The sequence below is a fragment of the Mesoplodon mirus genome, assembly GCF_964341445.2.
Source record: "Mesoplodon mirus genome assembly, chromosome: 4".
NCBI lineage: Eukaryota > Metazoa > Chordata > Mammalia > Artiodactyla > Ziphiidae > Mesoplodon > Mesoplodon mirus.
The window spans coordinates 140,507,404-140,529,033 of NC_138979.1; the positions used below are offsets into that span (position 1 = coordinate 140,507,404).

General features: G+C 34.8%; 1 protein-coding gene across 5 annotated transcripts in view; it reads right to left on the reverse strand.

Annotated features, from left to right (window-relative positions):
- Positions 1 to 2,361: 2,361 nt before the first annotated feature.
- Positions 2,362 to 21,630, reverse strand: part of TXNDC16 (thioredoxin domain containing 16) — a 113,284-nt gene continuing 94,015 nt past the window's right edge. For 4 of the 5 annotated variants that reach the window (XM_082618643.1, XM_082618644.1, XM_082618642.1 and 1 more), the window contains 5 exons: positions 18,654 to 18,738; positions 16,901 to 17,039; positions 11,946 to 12,106; positions 9,132 to 9,322; positions 2,362 to 4,750 (listed from right to left, as the gene is read on the reverse strand). In XM_082618643.1, coding sequence (XP_082474769.1) covers positions 4,482 to 4,750; positions 9,132 to 9,322; positions 11,946 to 12,106; positions 16,901 to 17,039; positions 18,654 to 18,738 — 845 coding nt within the window. In that variant the 3' untranslated portion in view covers positions 2,362 to 4,481. Of the gene's footprint in view, positions 4,751 to 9,131; positions 9,339 to 11,945; positions 12,107 to 16,900; positions 17,040 to 18,653; positions 18,739 to 21,630 lie in introns of those variants that run through there. The other variant, XM_082618646.1, reaches the window with a different exon arrangement.

Sequence of the window (21,630 nt, forward strand, 5' to 3'; positions counted from 1 at the left end):
GCAGTACTGTAGAACGTAGTGAAAGAAATCTACATATAAGTAGAACCACACAGTCAAACCTGTGTTTTCAAGGGGCAACTATATATGAGAATTATATATATATATTATATATAAGGGAATCATATAACAAATATATATTATGTATATATTATGTATATATAATATATACATAATATATACATAATATATATTATATATGTTATATGATTCCCTTATATATAATATATATATATATATATATATATATATATATATATATATATCTTACTCTGCATCCTTTTTAGGGTTAGTTCATTACTTTTTGAAAATATTATAAAAGTAAATTTACCATTTTGCCACAGACTAGTTTAACACAGGGTTATTCAACCTTGGCACTATTGATATTTGGGCAGGATAATTCTTTGTTGGGGGGGCAGGGGAGCTGTCCAATGCATTGTAAGGTGTTTACTAGAATCCCTGGCCTCTACTAGCCCCACTATATGCCAGTAACACCCCTATAATGCCAATCAAAAAATGTCTCTTGAGAACGGACTTGAGGACCCGGGGAGGGGGAAGGGTAAGCTGGGATGAAGTGAGAGAGTGGCAAGGACATATACACACTACCAAATGTAAAACAGCTAGTAACTAGGAAGCAGTTGCATAGCACAGGGAGATCAGCTCAGTGCTTTGTGTCATCTAGAGGGGTGGGATAGGGAGGGTGGGAGGGAGATGCAAGAGGGAGGAGATATGGGGATATATGTATATGTATAGCTGATTCACTTTGTTATACAGCAGAAACTAACACACCATTGTAAAGCAGTTATACTCCAATAAAGATTTTTAAATAAATAAAAAATGTCTCTTGACATTGCCAAATGTCCTCTGGGGGGGAGGGGAGGGGGCAGAATTTTTCCCGGATTAAGAAACACTGGTTTTAACACCATGACTACAATAAGACAAATACAACTGCCAGCTCTATGATTCCACTGTGGAATCAATTGTGATTAAACTAGAGTTACATTTATCTTTTAGTTTAAAATGTATTGTGGCTAGAACTAAGTTAATTATGCCAGTTATTGTTTAGAGGTGAGCTGTCTAATACCGTAGGCACCAACCACATGTGGCTAACAAGAACTTGAAATGTAGCTACTCTGAAGTGAGATGTGTAGTAAGTGTAAAATATGCACTGGATTTTGAAGACTTGATATGAAAAAAAGAATGTAAAATAACATCATTTTTATGTTAACTGAACAATTTTGGATATACTTACTGGGTGAAATATATTAAAATTAATTTCACCTGCTCAGTTCTACTTTTCTAATGGGGCTACAGAAAATTTTAAATTACATGAAATGGTACATTATATTTCTATTGGACCTCACTGGTCTAGAAACTTGAAAGGATTTATTATTACTTTTTTAAAAAAAATTATTTATTAACAAACTTTATTTTTTAGAACAAGTTTAGATTTCCAGCAAAACTGAGCAGAAAGTACAGAGAGTTCCCATATAATCCTTGTCTTCCACATGTCCAGTCTCTGACACTGAGTTTTCAATCATGAATTGGTGCTGAATTTTATGAAATATTTTCCTGCATCTATTCACATGTTCACATAATTCTTCTCTTTTAGACGGTTGATGTGATGTGTTACATTAATTGATTTTCAAGTGTTGATGTATCCTTGCCTACCAAGGATAAATCCCACTTGGTCATGGTACATAATTTTTTATGTACATTGTTGGATTCAATTTGTTGACTATTTTTGATTCTATGTTCATGGCCCATTGTTGGTCTATAATTTTCTTGTACTATCTTTGACTGGTTTTGATATTAGAGAAATGCTGGCCTCATAGAATGAGTTTAGAAGTATTTTATTGGTATCTTTTGGAATAAGCTGCAAAGAATTGGTATAATTTGTTCTTTAAATGTTGGATAAAATTCCCCAGTGAACACATCTGGGCATGGTGCTTTCTGTTTTAAAATGTTATTAATGATTGATTCAACTTCTTTATTAGCTGTAGGCCTATTCAGATGGCCTACTTCTTCTTGTGTGAGTATTGGCAGATTGTCTTTAAAGGAATTGGTCCATTTCATCTAGGTAATTAAATTTGTGGACATAGAGCTGTTCATAGTGTTCCTTTAATATACTATTATAATCCATGGGTTCTGTAGTGATGTTTCCTCTTTCATTTTGGATATTAGTAATTTGCATCTTCTTTTTTTTTTAACTTCTTTATTGGAGTATAATTGCTTTACAATGGTGTTAGGTTCTGCTTAATAACAAAATGAATCAGTTATACATATACCTATATCCCCATTATCTCTTCCCTCTTGTGTCTCTCTCCCTCCCACCCTCCCTATCCCACCCATCTAGGTGGTCACAAAGCACAGAGCTGATCTCCCTGTGCTATGCGGCTGCTTACCACTATCTATTTTACATTTGGTAGTAATATATATGTCCATGCCACTCTCTCACTTTGTCCCAGCTTACCCTTCCCCCTCCCCGTATCCTCAAGCCCATTCTCTAGTAGGTCTGTGTCTTTATTCCCATCTTGCCCCTAGGTTCTTCATGACCTTTTTTTTTTCTCTTAGATTCCATATATATGTGTTAGCATACAATATTTGTTTTTCTCTTTCTGACTTACTTCACTCTGTATAACAGACTCTAGGTCCATCCACCTCACTACAAATAACTCAATTTCGTTTCTTTTTATGGCTGGGTAATATTCCATTGTATATGTGTCACATCTTCTTTATCCATTCATCTGGCGATGGACACTTAGGTTGCTTCCACGTCCTGGATATTGTAAATAGAGCTTCAATGAACATTTTGGTACATGACTCTTCTTGAATTATGGTTTTCTCAGGGTATATGCTCAGTAGTGGGATTCCTGGGTTGTATGGTAGTTCTATTTTTAGTTTTTTAAGGAACCTCCATACTGTTCTCCATAGTGGCTGTATCAGTTTACATTCCCACCAACAGTGCAAGAGGATTCCCTTTTCTCCACACCCTCTCCAGCATTTATTGTTTCTAGGTTTTTTGATGATGGCCATTCTGACTGGTGTGAGATGATATCTCATTGTAGTTTTGATTTGCATTTTTCTAATGATTAATGATGTTGAGCATTCTTTCATGTATTTGTTGGCAATCTGTATATCTTCTTTGGAGAAATGTCTATTTAGGTCTTCTGACCATTTTTGGATTGGGTCATTTTTTTGATATTGAGCTGCTTGTAAATTTTGGAGATCAATCCTTTGTCAGTTGCTTCATTTGCAAGTATTTTCTCCCATTCTGAGGGTTGTCTTTTCGTCTTATGGTTTCCTTTGCTGTGCAAAAGCTTTTAATTTTCATCAGGTCCCATTTGTCTATTTTTGGTTTTATTTCCATTTCTCTAGGAGGTGGGTCAAAAGGGATCATGCTGTGATTTATGTTACAGAATGTTCTGCCTATGTTTTCCTCTGAGTTTTATAGTGTCTGGCCTTACATCTAGGTCTTTAATCCATTTTGAGTTTATTTTTGTGTATGGTGTTAGGGAGTGTTCTAATTTCATTCTTTTACATGTAGCTGTCCAGTTTTCCCAGCACCACTTATTGAAGAGGCTGTCTTTTCTCCATTGTATATTCTTGCCTTCTTTATCAAAAATAAGGTAACCATATGTGTGTGGGTTTATCTCTGGGCTTTCTATCAGTTCCATTAATCTATATTTCTGTTTTTGTGCCAGTACCATACTGTCTTGATTACTGTAGCTTTGTAGAATAGTCTGCAATCAGGGAGCCTGATTCCTCCAGCTCCATTTTTCTTTCTCAAGATTGCTTTGGCTATTCGGGGTCTTTGTGTTTCCATACAAATTGTGAAATTGTTTGTTCTAGTTCTGTGAAAAATGCCAGTGGTAGTTTGATAGGGATTGCATTGAATCTGTAGATTGCTTTGGGTAGTAGAGTCATTTTCACAATGTTGATTCTTCCAATCCAAGAACATGGTATATCTCTCCATCTATGTGTATCATCTTTAATTTCTTTCATCAGTGTCTTATAATTTTCTTCCTACAGGTCTTTTGTCTCTGTAGATAGGTTTATTTCTAGATATTTTATTCTTTTTGTTGCAGTGGTAAATGGGAATGTTTTCTTAATTTCACTTTCAGATTTTTCATCATTAGTGTATAGGAATGCAAGAGATTCTGTGCATTAATTTTGTATGCTGCTACTTTACCAAATTCGTTGATTAGCTCTAGTAGTTTTCTGGTAGCATCTTTAGGATTCTCTATGTATAGTATCATGTCATCTGCAAACAGTGACCGCTTTACTTCTTCTTTTCCGATTTGGCTTCCTTTTATTTCTTTTTCTTCTCTGATTGCTGTGGCTAAAAGTTCCAAAACTATGTTGAATAATAGTGGTGAGATAGTATTACTTTTTAATGAAATAAATTCTTAAGTCTATCAAGTAAGACAAAAAGACTTCAGAAAGCTTTCCACAGCCCTATGAAATTAGCTGACTTTTGAGCATCATAATTCTTTATTATCATGCCTGTATTGTTTTTTGGCTTCTTCAAACCAATTACTTCTATTCCAATGCTTTGTTCTCAGTGTTCCAGTAGGTTCATTTCTGATTGCTGATTTATCTTCAGGCTGTTCTTTATCATTTTCCTGCACATCAGTTTCTTTTATACACTCAGGAACTTTCCTAGTAGGATGCTGAGATGTTGCAGCATCCATCATACTTAGAAAATCATAAGCAGGCAGAGGAGGTTTCCATTTCTGAGCAGGTAAAATTTCTGGAAGAAAGACAGAATCAAGCATTAAAGATGAACAGATATAAAATCTCATCACATGAATATACTAGAAAATGTTTTATTTTGCAAAATATATTTGTAAGAGTAAAGGCCTTATCAGTTTTCCTTATCTGAGCAAAGCTATATTTTATTATCATCATTGTCTAAGAAGCTTGATACCTTTGTCATTATTAGACATTTTTCATATATTACATTTACAAGCTATTCTATTTTAAATGCTATTCTATTTTAAATAAAGATAAGTATTAATAGGCAAAACAGAAAAGGTCCATAATCTCACTGCCTGTTAACCCTTGTTGAGGTTTTAAAAAATAGCAATATGTGTAATGAGATTACACACAGCAGGGACAAGTTAAAATGAAGAAGTCTCTTGCTTCCCTCCCTATCCCTGTCTTTATCCCAAAGAACTATAACTACGAAACATTCCCCAAAAAAATTTTGGAACATACATAGAGGTTTATTATTTAGACAAATATTTCCTTACATTTTAAAGCATTTTCTGTTTGGAAGATTTAACATCCTTTGCACATACTTGATGAAAAAAAAGTACATTTTATAAAAATAATTATAGGCAAGAAATCATTAAAAATTGGTATGGAATCAACTGTACTATAAAGAGACAGTGATTGGAATCATGGCAGTGAATCTTAACATTATTTTAAAACATTGGTCATTAAAAAAAGAAAATGAATTTATGCTGACAACATATATATATGAGATAAACTAGCTTTTCTCCATTTAGTAAACAGATTTCACACAATTTCAGAGTTTAGTTGCCTATTTGAAATACTATTTGAGAAATAAACTATATATAAGGAAATGTGCAAAGTAAACATTTAAAAAATAAATTCCAGTGAAAGAATCTATGCACTGGTACATGAAAAGAAAGTAATGCTCAAAAATAAAAACTTTAGCATCTCTCATAAATCAAATAAAAGCTTAGGACATTCTAGGAAACTTTAATTTCCTAGAGTAGATTAAAGCACAAGCGAAAATCTGCATCAATATATATGTATATCTATACTCTACTTATTGATATATGATTTCTTCACTCAGACTCAATTATATGAAATCCATGGTACATCAGCAGGGTATTAAATTTAGGCTACCCTTGTAATTGATGTTTCAAATTACAGTGTTGCCAGGTTAGCCGACTCAAAAGTGACAAACGGATAAAATAGTTTCTTGAATATAATGACTAGGTAAGAAGTAAGAATAACTATACTTTGTAATATGCAGATAAAGTACCTTTAAGCAAAGTCCAATTTAAAGCACAGCAAAGATTTAGCAGTATTTATTTTTTAAGGTAAACACTGCAGCCTAGTGGTCTGAGATGATGACAAAATGCCTGAAACTGGACATCCTAATTCTGCTAATTATTTCCTAAAGGAACTCTATAAAGATCTTAATGTTTTCAGTTACAAATAAAACTGTACTCTCATCACATATGGAAAATAAAGACATTATTATAAAATTAGTAATGATAATAATAATAATCGCCAACATTGATTGAAGCTTTACTATATATCAGGCATTATGTATTTAATCCTTACAACCCTATGAGGAAAGTACATTATCCCAATTTTATAGGTGAGAAAACCAAGGCCTAGAAAGGTCAGAGAACTTGACCAAAATTAAGTGTAAGTCTCAAGTAAGAATAGCCAGTGGTGACAATTTCACAGAAATTAAGATGTGCAGCAAGCAAGGTGAGGCAGGGACTGGTGGCACCATGTTACAGATTCAGGCTATTCTAAGAGTAGCTGAAACATCCCTGTCTCAGATCTGTCTCCCAAGGTGTGGTGAGAGCAGGTCCTGGCAGCACAGAAGACAAGCCCCAATACAGAAAAGTCCTGCTTGGACCTTTGCTTCTTCCCTATTCTCAGAGGCTGCAGGAATAACTTAAGATCAGGAGCAGTGACACAAAGAAGTAATGGAAACCAGAGGTATTAACATAATTGCAATGGAAGAAATACCAGTCTCTCAGGAAACTCAGAAGAATAATTCTGATTCTTTCCTCTAGTAATGGTTTGAGTTGAGGAATCAAAGCCCCCAAGGATGCTCCTTGTAGGAAAGGATCTTTACATGAAGAGTAATAACACTTTAGGTTTTACACTTTAAAATGTATGCCTTTGCATACTTAATTTTGATTTTTAAAATAACTGTGACGTAGTCAGAGTAGGAACTATTAATCTCCTTTTATAGTTGTAAAGGAGGAAACAAAGAAAAAACTTGCCTAAAACCACAGTTAGTAATCAAGGAGGCTGGGTCAGAAGCTCAGGTTTCTGTGTCCTTGAACATCACACGACCTTTTTAAAAGCAATTCAGTTGGAGAGGTACTCTGGCCCGACTTACGTATAATCCTATCTGACTTAGAGTCCCCGAGGCCTCTGTGTCACAGCAACTGCAAAATGACAACACTCAACTGCTTCTATAAAATAGCAATGCAGATAGAGAAGAGAATGTAGACTATCTGAAGAGTTCAAGAGCTACAACCGAAAGGACCCCTATGTTGTGTGGCTAGAATGAAGAAGCCAACATTGAGTGATAACAACCATAGAGAGGCTTCTTTCAGATTATGGAAGACAAAATAGTCAATTTAATTACTTTTTTACATATCCTAGGAAAATGTTAAAACTAATAAATTATCTCAGAAAATTAAGACTTAAAAATATATACATCTAAAAGGACCCAGAAAAGCCAAAATAATCCTGCACATGAAGAACAGAGTTGGAGGATGTAAATTTCCCAATTTAAAACCTGTTACAAAGATGCTGTATTCAAGAGAGTGGGGCAGCTGCCATATGCTATCTGTGTACGTGATAGAAAAACATGTACATGAATGTTCATAGCAGCATTATTCATAATAGCAAAAAGTGGAGACAATGCAAATGTCCATCAACTGCTGAATGGAGAAACAAAATGGGGTATATCCATCCAATAGAATATTATTCATCCATAGAAAGGAATGAACTACTGATTGATGCTATAACATGGGTGGTCCTTGAAAGCCTATGCTAAGGGAAAGAAGCCAGACCCAAAAGGCTTCATGTTGTATGATTCCATTTATACAAAATGTCCAGATTAGGCAAATCCATAAAGATGGAAGGTACATGAGTGGTTGTCAGGGAATGAAGGGAGGGGAGAATGGGGAGTGAGTGCTAATGGGTATAGGGTTTCTTTTTGCGGTGATAAAAATGTTTTAAAATTCAGTAGTGGTAATGCTTGCACAGCCTTGTGAATATACAAAAAACCCATAAAATTGTATACTTTAAAAGGGTGCATTTTACGGTACGTGAATTACATTTCAATATACAAATGCCTTTTATAGACTATTTAAACACAATAATTTAGTTAAAGCTGCCTAACTTAACAGAAATGAAGTAGATAGACCTCCTGGGAAGAACAGGTGTGCTGCAATGATTGGCACTTAAAACAAATAAATTCAAGAATCTGATTAAATATACATAAATATACATAATGACAGACTCACACAATGCATGCTGGCTGAGAGACAGTGTAACACTGAATTGGAGTTTATATACCAGAACTGTGTGTGTATATACATACATATTCACAGTGTGTATACATATAAATTCACACACACATCCTTATTTCAGAACTCCGTCATGAACAGTGTCAAAATGTTATTATAATGTAGTTCATTTCGTTTCCAATAACAAAATCCTCAGAAGTACCTTAGGAAGCTTTTCATTACATCAAATTTCACACTATTTCCTCAACAGACTAATGATCTAGATTATTACATGTTAACTAATTTAAATTATATCAACAGGTCTGTTGTTGTCACAATTGTATATAAACTAACATACACATCTATACCACAGGTATAAATCCACATAGGTTTTAGAAAAATAGGGACTATGGCATGTCATAAGCCAGCATTATAAATTCTGGGTCAAGATCTATTTTCTTGTGGTTCAAAATTCTGGCTCTGGAGTACAACAGAGCCATGTTTAAATCCAAGCTTCCTCATTTACTGGTTAATTATATGACTTTGAACTAGTTACTTAACTCTTCTACAGGTAATGATAGTTCCTATGACTCTTGTGAGAATAAATGAGATAATGCATGTGAATCACGTAGCTTTGAGCCAGACACCTACTGAGCATTCAATAAATGTTAGCTATTATTATTAAATTTCATACAAGACTTATTTTCTGTGGGTAGTAATACCTACCATATAGGAGACTGTCCCATGGACAATGCTATCAGTGTATTAATATTTAGAGTACTTACAAACATTACAATTCAACTCATTCTAGCATCCACGAGTGATAATTCAAGTTTAAAAAAATCCATGAAACAAAATATAGAATTGTGCACATTAAAACAGGAAACTTACTGATATGACTTTCTAGTCCTGCTTCTAATTTTTTCAGCCACAATAAAAGGTTCTGTTCAGTGATAGCCTGGTCTGAAGGAAATGCAAATACTTGGCCGCCTGAATGCAGATTTACCACAGCAAGAAGAGGAAGGGGAGGTAGGGTATCAAAATATGCCTGCAAGATTCCTCTCCCCACGGGAGTATTCTTCCTATAAAAGGGAGCAACTGAACACGTTAATTAATATTTCTTTCTATAACAAAATAACAAGAACAACAGTTTGTAAAACATATTAACCTTTAAATATAGTATCATGCCAGGAAGTTTATTTTATGAAAATATGTCCTAAAAATCAAGAGGTCTGTAACTATGTTATTAGTAATCAGAGTCATAAAAAGTTTCTTTTAACATAGGGTACTTACTGTATTTCTCTTAGGAGAAAAAAGGCAACCAATGAGTTTTAAAATATAGTCCAAAGGCTTGTCAATTTTGTCTCAATACAATCAATACGTTCCTTCCAAAGTTTAGTCAAGTATCTGATCATGTCAGCTCAAAAATTAAATGGCTACAAAACTATAAAATAACAAGATACTCATAATAAATACCCCTTTTCCAAATAAAATAGTCTCTTTCCTCAGGATTAATTTCAAATTAAAAAGATTTTTAAAAGTATTCATACAAGGAAACCACAAGTTTAAGACACCTATTTTTCCTAATACAGCACATTCCACATTATGGAAAGGACTATTTCACTCTGAGATAGCTACAAGGATAATTACCTGGGAAAATTTTGTTTCAGGTAGTAGGCTGTACTGTTAGTGAACTCTTCACAACAAAAGTGTACACTGCCCCATTTTTGTAATTTTTCCAATGAGTTAAAAATGAAATGTCTTTCATCTGATGACTTTGAACAATGGATAATGTATCTAAATATGTGAACTGTGTTCAGAGGCATTAAATGTAATAACACAAGCCACACATCTAGAAAATATACCAGGAAATATTGTTGGTAAATGCACTGATAATTTTCTGTAAAGTTTTAGGCTGCATTTTAAAAATACAGAAATACAGAAAAAGGAATTAAAGTAAAATGACAAAATAACACAGTTTATTTTTCTGTATTTGCCAAATTTCCCTCAATGAACATCCATTACTTTTAAAATCAGAAAAATTATTATCTTTAAAAATTTATTGTATGACACCAAAAACAAAGGCAACAAAAGTAAAAATAAACAAGTGGGACTATATCAAACTAAAAAACTTCTGCACAGCAAAGGAAACCAACAAAATGAAAAGGCAACCTTCAGAAGGGGAGAAAATATTTGCAAATCATATATCTGATAGGGGATTAATATTCAAAATAACTAAAGAACTCATACAACTCAATCACAAAACAACAATTCAATTAAATAATGGACATAACTGAATAAACATTTTTGCAAAGAAAACATACAAATGACCAAAAGGTACATAAAAAGATGCTTAACATCACTAATCATCAGGGAAATGCAAATCAAAAACACAATGAGATATCACCTTACACCTGTCAGAATGGCTATCAACCAAAGACCACAAAATAACAAGCACTAGGGAGGATGTGGAAAAACTGGAACCCTTGTGCACTGTTGGTGGGAATGTAAATTGTTACAGCCAGTATGGAGAACAGTATGGAGGTTCCTTAAGAAACTAAAAATAGAGCTACTATATGATCCAGCAATCCCACTCCTGGGCATATTATATCTGGAGAAAAACATGGTTCAAAAAGATACATGCACTCCCAACGTTCACTGCAGCACATTTTACAATAGTCAAGACATTGAAGCAACCTAAATGTCCGTCAACAGAGGAGAGGATAAAGAAGATGTGGCACATATATACAATGGAATATTACTCAGCCATTAAAAAAATGAAATAATGCCATTTGCAGCAACTTGTATGGCTCTGGAGATTATCACAGTAAGGGAAGAAGTCAGAGAAAGACAAATATCATATCATATGATATCACTTACATGCGGAATCTAAAAAAAATGATACAAATGAATTTATTTATAAAACAGAAACAGACTTAGAGAATGGAATATTATTCAGCCATGAGAAAGAAGGAAATCCTGCTATTTGCTACAACATGGATGGAATTTGAGGGCATTATACTAAGTGAAATAAGCCAGACAGAGAAAGACACATACTACATAGTAGTATCACTTATATGTGGAATCTTAAAAAAAAGTCAAATTCATAAAAACAGAGTAGACAAGTTGTCAGGGACTGCAGTGTGGGGGAAATAAGGAGAGATTGGTAAAAGAATACAGACCTTTCAGTTGCAAGATGAATAAGGTCTGAGGATTTAATGTATAACATGATGACTATAGTTTGTAATACTGTACTGTATCATTGAAATTTGCTAAGAGAGTAGAACTTATATGTTCTCACCGCCCCCCAAAAGTTTATATATATAAAACAAATATGTGAGGTGATGGATGTGTTAATTAACTAGATGGAAGAATCTTTTCACAATGTATACATATATCAAATTATCACAATGTATATTTAAAATATCTTAGAATTTTATTTGTCATTTATACCTCAATAAAGCTGGGAAAAAAATCACAGAGCAAAAAAAAAAAAAGAATTTACTGTAAAACAGAATTCAATCTAAAACAATGTCATCTTAGACAATCTGAGGAAGTTTAGTTACTAAAATATCATGATAACATACACATTGCTTCCATAATATATAACTCCACAGGTAGAGTTTCATTCCCTAATGAAAATTTAATAATAATTATACTTTCTTTACCTTTTACATATTAAAAAATAAAAATATATATACTTACAGATTTAACCAGCAAGGGGTAAGTGAATCCAAGTGTTTCTCTTTTACCAGCATCAATATTGCTTTTTTATGCTGAGAATTTATGCTGCCATCACTGAATAAAATGAGTAATGGTTTCTGAAGTCTTAAATAAGTGGGAAGATTTTCCACAGTGATTTCTGGCTGTTTAAAACAAAAAACAAACCAAGAAAAACGGGGAATTATAGTGTATAAAGTAGAAAATAATGTTCAAATCACTCTTGCAATTTTAGTGTGTAAAATGTATTTCAAACATTTTCATTTAAGTGGAAATTTTGCTATACTGATTAATAACTATGAATCTCAAGAGGTTTTTTTATTTAAACCCATTTTGTCTTAAGAATGAGTTATTTTCAAAATAAAACTACCAATAGAATTTGAAAATAAATTAAAGGAGCTCCCTGATTTACAAGGATGTAGCACTTCTAATAATTTCTTATGCTAAAATCTGGATCAGACTAGTCAACATACACATGACAAATAAAATTCTTGTTATATCTTTTTTTTTTTTTTTTTGCGGTATGCGGGCCTCTCACTGTTGTGGCCTCTCCTGCCGTGGAGCACAGGCTCCGGACGCGCAGGCTCAGTGGCCATGGCTCACGGGCCCAGCCGCTCCGCGGCATTTGGGATCCTCCCAGACCGGGGCACGAACCCGTGTCTCCTGCATTGGCAGGTGGACTCTCAACCACTGCGCCACCAGGGAAGTCCCTCTTGTTATATCTTTATAAAATTTTTGAAAAAAAACATGAGCTTTAAAGATATAATCTTTTAACATCTATGATTACTTAAAAATAATAAAATCTTACTTTGTTTCAAAATTATGAGTTTTTAGCATAATTAAAGTAATTCAATAATATGCTAAAACAAATTTTAAAAGTCTCTTATTTCTTTGGGGTTTAAAATAACAATGAAAAAAATTAGTAAGAAATAAGAAATCTTACCCTTTTATTCTTTTTTTAATTAAAAGAGAACAACGTTTTTTATATATTTGTAGAAGACAACTTGTCTAGGCTGTTATTAACAAGAATTGAAAAGAGTAACAAACAAAGTTAACATATTCAGGATTAAAAATAGCAGTGACACTATATATAAAATAGGTAACTAATAAGGACCTACTGTATAGGACAGGGAACTCTACTCAATACTCTGTAATGGCCTATATGGGAAAAGAGTCTAAAAGAGTGGATATATGTATATGTATAACTGATTCACTTTGCTGTATACCTGAAACTAACACAACATTGTAAATTAACTATGCTCCAATAAAAGTTAAAAAAAGAAAATAGCAGTGACTTAGAATATTAAAGGCTTCTACCATTTTCCAGTTTTAGTACCACATCTATTAATTCATCTTCTGGATGTACTTATGAGCTGGATTAAATCTTCCTATATCATAAAACTAATCCCCTGCTGACAGATAAGGAAACCAAAGACAAGAAGCTGACTTGCTGAAGTCACACAGTTAAGTAGGAGGAAGAGTTGAATGAAACTAGCACTCAGGCATCCTGTTCACCAGCTTCCCATTTCATTGGATCACACTAGAAATCCAAATGAACAATTTTTTTCATGGTGGTTGCACCTCCAGTTCATCCCCAAACACCAAACTCTGATACATACTTTTCTGTACTTAGTTCTCAAAACCACTTTCCTCTGCCAATTCTCATTTTTCTTTAAATTCTTTCTCTTTCACACTAAAACCCCTCTTTTCACACCTTCCTCTTTCATGATTTAAATCTTAGATCCCTTCTTCTCCAAACTCCCCTGTGATGTGTTCTTGTATTAACTATCATCTTTTCTCTTCTACATGAGTTACGTCCCCTTCCTAAAATTGACAGATCTCATCAAGCCAGCAGAACGGATTTGATGAATCTGGTGCAATGGAGCCATCACTGTTCAATTCAAAAATTTATTGAGAACTTCAAGATCTTATGCTGGGTACTGAATCAAAAAGAAGTAAGATGCTTACCCTGCCCTCAAAGAGTTCATAGTTTAGAGAAGGAAAGAAGTATACAAACTGCTGTGATCCAAGAAAAAACTTAATGTGTGACACGAAGGAAACCTATTGGCTCTAAATTAAAACTAAAAAACAAGTTAGGGGAGCTCATGGGTGATTTTAGGAAATGGTATTTGATCTGGGCCTTGCATAAGGAATAAGACCTTGATAGACAGAGGTGTGTGCTAGAGCGGGGATTCCAGATATAGGGAGCATCATGAGGGTGCAGACAGGTGTTAAGGCATGCAGAGTATCTGGGGAACAGTGAGAGTGAAGCGTACCAGACTCAGGCAGGCAAGAGGCAAATGAGACTGTCAAACCAGATGGGAAAATGACTCCACAGGCTTTCTAGCTCTCAGGAATACTGAGATTTTGTATCAAATGAGTGACATGGTTAGGCCTATTTTAGATGACTAACGGAATATGAATTTGTGGAAAGACAGGCTAGTGACAGGCACTGCTCTTTCCTATGTCAGGAAAGAAAGACTAAGAGTTGTGTGAGTTTAGAAGTTATGATTAGAAACAGAGTTAGGAATCATCAGCTGGTATGACAGTAGAAGTTATGGGCATAGATAAAGTCTCCCAAAGAAAAACACAGCAAAAAAAGAAAAAAGCGTTGAAGATGTAATTCTAGAGTGGCCAGAGGGTTGAAAGTGTACCTAGAGAGGATTGAATTTCAAAAGCCAAGGGAAGAGAGAATTTTAAGAAGGAAAAGCACAATCAAGAGTTTTGATTGCTATTCAGAGGTTAAGGAGAAACAGAAAAGGTCATCAAATGTGGTCGCTGGAAGGTGACCTTTGGCTATTTGAGTATGTAAGAGACTATAATTGTGTGGGTTCTGATATTCTTAACTTATTCATAATAACATAAAAAGTAACTCCATGTATCTGAGAAAAGTGCTAAACATATTACCTAACAAATAGTTCTAAGTGTGACAGCCTTGGATATATCATTGCTTACTTATGATATTTACATAGTAAATTATCACGTATTTCAGATTTGGGCACTATTTACCTGGACTAATTTGTCATCAGGTTCATTAAAATAAAAGTTCGATGTTATATAAAAAATGTTAACCATCCGGCCATCCACTCCTCTTTCCTATCCAGAGGAAGGATCCAAAGTCCTTCTGGTAACTAGGTGTAGGCCAGGAGACAGATTACTGCTAGCTGGCTACTGTACACAGTCACTGATGCTCTAGACTTAAAGCTCCAACACAAAGCAGCACTGAGAAATTTAATAACCACTTGAAGGTTTTAGAATTTATGAAAAGATCGTAACTAAAAGCAAAATAAATTTTATTACAGCTGTTCATTATTTAGTTGAACACTGCAAACCAAAACGTTGTAAATTTGCCTTAACTATAAACATTGATAATTGTTAAGCTTGCCCACAGTTTCTCAGCCTTAAAGAATATAATCTTAAAGAAAAAAATTAGATACCTATTTTTATCTAGCAGTTAGGCAAAGATTAAAGAGTAAAATGATACAAATCTTCTGTTGGGTGAAACAGGAATAAATGTCAGAAGCCTTCAAAATGTGCCTACTCTTTGGACTAGCAATTCAAATTCTATGAACTTACTATAAGTATATAGTCATAGCAACACCCAAAGATTATCTATAAAGATGGTCCCAGAATAAAACAAAACAAAACAAACTAAAGACATCTTAAATATTAACCAACAGGAAATTAGATAAATTGTGGTTTATTAGTACAACAGAATATTATGCCAATATTTAAAAACTAATATGCAAATCTTTATTTCTTGGTGGAAATATCCCTTAATATAAAAAGATAAACACATATATACACATGGAATTTTTTTTTTAAGTTCAGGAAAATATATCCCCAAATTTAAACTTGGTTAAAGAAGTTATGGTTTATTCTGATTTTCTTCTTTATAGTTTCCTGTATTATCTCGGAAAAAAAAGCTAAAGCCTTATAATAATTCCAAAAATATTACACTATGTATATGATAAAGAAAGTCATTTAATAATGTCATTAAAGACAAAAATGTTACTTTATAAATAATTTAGAAAACCATATCCTGAAAATATTAATGATTTGATTAATTATAAACTAACTTTAATTGGGAGGGGGAGGCAATAGAACTGAGGTCACAAAAAACTTAAAGAATACATTCATTTCTTTGAGCCTAAAATGTAATATCATTTAGATCAGCATGACAAAAAACAGTAACAGGAGGATATTCGTTCAGTATTTATAGTTGATAATAGTGCCCCTATGGCACTTTAGAAAGGTAGAAAAGCATAAGTTTATAATATTCTAGCTACAGTTAATATTAATGCAAAACAACCAAAATCAAGAAATGCAGGTTACATCTGCTGGGCCCCTGAATCCATTATTACACAAAGTAAGCATCGGAAAAGGACTTTCGTAAGACAGTATTTTGCTCTAAAATGGTATAAGTAATAATACCAGCTAACATTTGTTGAGTGTTTACCAGGGGCCAAACACTGTACACAGAGCACTGAACACCTATCTCGTTTAGTCCTTACAATAACGCTCTGCAGTAGGGGCTACTATCACCTACATTTTACACATGTGGAAACTGAGGCACAGAGATGCTTACATACAGCCAGTAGGGAGACAAGCAAGGATCTGAAGCCCAGAAGTCTGCTCTCTGGAATCTATGTGCTTTATGCCAAGTTTCAGCCTAGATTGAGTACTTCAACTGGCCATCAGCCCCAAGCATCTCAGCAATGAAAATAATCCAAAGACATGTAAACTTTTGGCAGTGGACTAAAGAAGCTGTATGCATAACAGGTGAATAATAAAACAGAGCAACCTAATGAATCTTGACATCACAACACATCATGCCCTGTGCTAACAAAAGCTGGAAAATCACGTATTAAAACACACTGTCTTTAACTGGTCTAGATTTTCTTATTTCAAATAACATTCTTATTATAAAATATACTCACAAATGTTTCCAGTGATGCATTTGTTATTATTTGAACTATTTCTTGAGCATGGACATTAGCTAATGAAATGCTCTCAATTTTGCCTTCTTTGTGTCTGGCAAGCAGCAGGGCTGGAAGAGTTACAGCATATTTATTTGACCTATGGAGAAATGTAGTATTAAAATTTCCAACCAAAATATAGCAAATCAAAAATATGAACAGTTAGGCCAAGAAGTCACAATGGAGGCAGCAAATGGGAAGCCCTACTAAGGAAAAAAGAACTCGATTTCCAAACAAATTTATCTTCTATGTGAGGCTATCTGAGCAAGTTCAAGAACCTTGACAATCTAGATTAGAAGAAAGCAACAGATAGTAATCTAGCCAGATTTGTTTTTCTAGACAACTTATTCATCAAGAAAATGTCCAAATAGGATTAGGAACACACCAAATAGTTCTCCACTTTTTGGGCTACTCACCAAACTGCTGAGCCAAGGAGGCAGGCATTTATGAGAATGGGCCTGTTATTTGCCAGGCACTATACCAGGTGCTTCTAGTTAAGTCTTTAACCGTCAGAACAGCCCTATAACCCTCTGTTTACTGATGATGAAAGAGCGGTAAACAGCAGAGACAGAATTCATGCTGAGGTATTACAAATACAGAGTCTGTGCTCTCTCCACTGAAACAGAGCCCAAATCTGCTCCCTCCTACCACTACTTTTGCTAACTAAACTTAAAAGAAAATCACTAAATAGGAAAAAAATGTCTTGTGTGAAATTACCAGTGATGTAGTCACATTTATATCATGTAAAAACTTAATTCATGCTAAAACAAAAGTATAGACATTATAATATTCTAAACATTAGTAGAAAGCCCAGTCTTCAGATTACCTGTTGGTAATATAACCAGTTGGTTATAAACGAAACATACTTTGAAAACTACTGGTCTAGAAGAGAGTGGGTGACTGTCCCTGTGTCAGGTGAACAGGTCTCATATTCCCTAAAGATCTGGAGTTCTGTATTCACTTTTAAAAAATCACTGATTTCATGGAGCTCAATCATCAAAAGCATGTGTCACCAGTATTCAGGATGAAAGATTTAAGCTCAGAAATGACAATGAGGAATAATATAGTCAGAGGGTAATAAACACAAACTGGGGCTTATTAACTCCACGTGCATCTGAAGATGAGTCATAAGTGTAGAATGTGATATGTATTCATAATTTCCAAATTTTCAGTTCAGTCCTTCATTCCGCAGCAACTGAAATATTTGATAGTTCACAGGAGCCCCGAATTCTACAAATAAAGCAACTTAAGGGGCTAAAAAAAGCACTGCTTAAGTGTATGTCTGCAATAACAAAATTAAGTAGAACTATCGGTTTGTCACCTAAAACTCTGCGAGAAATATAGAAAAACTGATTTTTATGTAGACCTTGGTGGCAAATCAAAACCCAGACACTCAAGAAATAAAATTCCTCAAAAAACTATGACAACTGAAAAGAATTTATCGCAGGTAACAGAATCCAAAGAGGAAAACTTTTATGGGAAGATGAAGTAGTATGAATCCAATGTTGCCCCATAAGGGCATCTAACCTAAAGAAGAATTTTGAATATCTAAAAATTCTAAATAGCCAGGTAGTACTTCCCAGATCTTCCCAGAAGGAAATTTAAAATTTAGTTATGTTGCTGCCCTATTTTCCTTCATCAACTATGTAAAGACAAACAATATATTATTTTGCAAACTTCTTCCTCCCTAAAATTAGAAGACCAACAGACTTACAGTGTCAAAACATCTTCTTCAGAATAAATTCCTGTGATAACACATCCTTTTAGGTAGTTTCCTGCTTCAGTGAACTCTTCTTTTTCTATAAATACACAAACAAGTTAAAAATCTGAAACCTTTCAAGTTATGTATGCTATTCAACTGACAAACATGTTTACAGATGATAGTGCTTAATTATTAATTAATTATAAAGATGTTTAAGTGCAGACCTTACATACCTTATTGGTTCTAAAATATATCTGTGTTCTTTTTATAACATTTGATTACTACAGAAATGTACATTGATGTAACACAACTATGGTTCTGTAAATAAATGTACTCCAAATGTACAGATTATCCTTGAACAACACGAGTTTGACCTGCATGGGTCCACTTTATACATGAATTTTTTCAATAAATATAGTACCTGTATTTTCATTTAACAGACCTTTAAACTAACTAAGTGTAGGGAAAAGTATGTGTTCAACTGTGTTCAAGAGATCACAATATGTGGAATCAAAAGAAGTAGAGTTTGAGTCCTAATTCTATCCAAACTGAGCTTCCTGCCCTTGGGTGGGTCATTTATCAATTCCTTTATTTTTGAGGCAGAGAGAGCAGTCTGGGGATTTTCAACTGTGCAGGGGGTCAACACACCTAACCCCCTCATTTTCAAGGGTCAACTGTAATTTATAAGATTTATAGGATTCTAATCATACAGCTTTAGTAAATAAATATTGGTTGCTTTTTAATCTACTCCTAAGGCAAGGTAAATGGAGACAGCTGTCCTATATGTAGCCTGGAAAGAAAAGCAGGTATGTGAAATGATACATACATTATAACCACAAAATCTAAAAGTGCTCATATGCATAGAAAAAATAGAAGACTGGAGATTCTAGTCCTCTAACAGTGTCTCTGTTAGCATTCTATAATTATGAGGGATTTGTATCTTCTTCTTTTATTTCCTGTATTTTTTGTAATGTGTTTTTGTTACTTTTAAACTTTGATTAATTTGTGTATCAGTCTTTTCCCATTTGTTATGATATACATATTCAAAATAAGAACTATTATCTCTGTAGGTTTCTGAATACATTTTCATAAATAACAGCATATTCTGGACCTTATAACCAAGAAGCAAGTCTGAATTAAACAGTTGTAGACTAATGAGAAAAGTAGACTGATATAAATGATGTATTCTTGACAATTGAAGGCCAGATGATAGCTCAGCTCGCTGCACAAAAGGTTTATAGCAGTTGAAATAGAAAAACTATGATGGAAGAATTGAAATCATAAAGCACCTAGAGGTCTGGGTATGCTGAACCCAAAAGATCTGTGCCTTAGTAGTCAGCACTATATTTGTGATGTGAGCATCAACACTGTTAACACTGGGTAACCACAAGATTGTTTTCTTTAAAAAAGATGCATACTTTCCACAAGACTGAGAAACACTGTAGGAAAGCCAGCTTACTAGAGTGGCAAAATCCACCAGCAGGCAGCATTGAGAGCTCATTTATAATCATAAATTTAATGAGAAACGAGTAACCCATGAAAATATTTTTTTAGCCGGTGCTATACCAAAGTAGAAAAGATTCATAAGAAAACTAGGCAACTAGAAAGAACTGAGTGCTGTATTTCATTTCTAAGAGAAATTTCTCTAAATTCTGATCAATAATTGATGATTGTTATATAAAGCAATGACATAATGGAATGTTTCAGCTTTCTTTGATAAGAAAATTACACTAATATTCCCATATAATTTCCTCATGAAGAAGACTCTAAACTCATGAATATGTTTCTTGCAAGCCTCTGCATGAAACCACTTGTACATAAATCCTAAGTTCCTTGGGGAATGGGAGCATGTAAGACTGTAGACCTCAGTTGCATATCCATTCCCACTAAATCAAAGTGTAAATTCTCCTTTGACTATTTGAAACAAGGCACATTCTCCTCCTTGGTGAAAACTGCATATATGTCAGAATATATGGCAACCCAAATATAAGGAAATAATCAGTTATCTAAATAAAAAGTTTTTTTAACCACTATAAATATACTTGAGGTGTAATATTAATGGTGACATACAATATTTAGTTGTTTTAACTTTAAACATATTTTAATTGCATAAAATAAATACATTAGGAGCTTCAAGATGGCGCAAGAGTAAGACGAGGAGATCACCTTCCTCCCCACAGATACACCAGAAATACATCTATATATGGAACAGCCCCAACAGAACACCTACTGGACGCTGGCAGAAGACCTCAGACCTCCCAAAAGGCAAGAAACTCCCCCATGTACCTGGGTAGGGCAAAAGAGAAAAGAAAAAACAGAGACGAAAGAAAAGGGACAGGACCTGCACCTCTGGGAGGGAGCTGTGAAGGAGGAAAGGTTTCTACACACTAGGAAGCCCCTTCGCAGGCAGAGACTGCAGGTGGTGGAGGGGGGAAACTTCAGAGCCGCGGAGGAGAGCACAGCGACAGGGGCGTGGAGGGCAAAGTGGAGAGATTCCCGCACAGAGGATCGGTGCCGACCGGCACTCACCAGCCGGAGAAGCTCATCTGCTCACCCGCCGGGATGGGCGGGGACTGGGAGCTGAGGCTTGGGCTCCGGAGCTTAGATCCCAGGGAGAGGACTGGGGTTGGCTGCGCGAACACAGCCTGAAGGGGGCTAGTGCGCCATGGCTAGCCGGGAGGGAGTCCGGGAAAAGGTCTGGACCTACTTAAGAGGTAAGAGACTTTTTCTTGCCTCTTTGTGGCATGGTGTGTGAGGTGAGGGGATTAAGAGTGCCACCTAAGTGAGCTCCAGAGACGGGCGCGAGCCACAGCTATCAGCGTGGACCCCAGAGACGGGCATGAGATGCTAGGGCTGCTGCTGCCGCCACCAAGAAGCCTGTGTGCAAGCACAGGTCACTATGCATACCTCCGCTCCTGGGAGCCTATGCAGCCCGCCACTGCCAGGGTCCCGGGATCCAGGGACAACTTCCCTGGGAGAACACATGGCA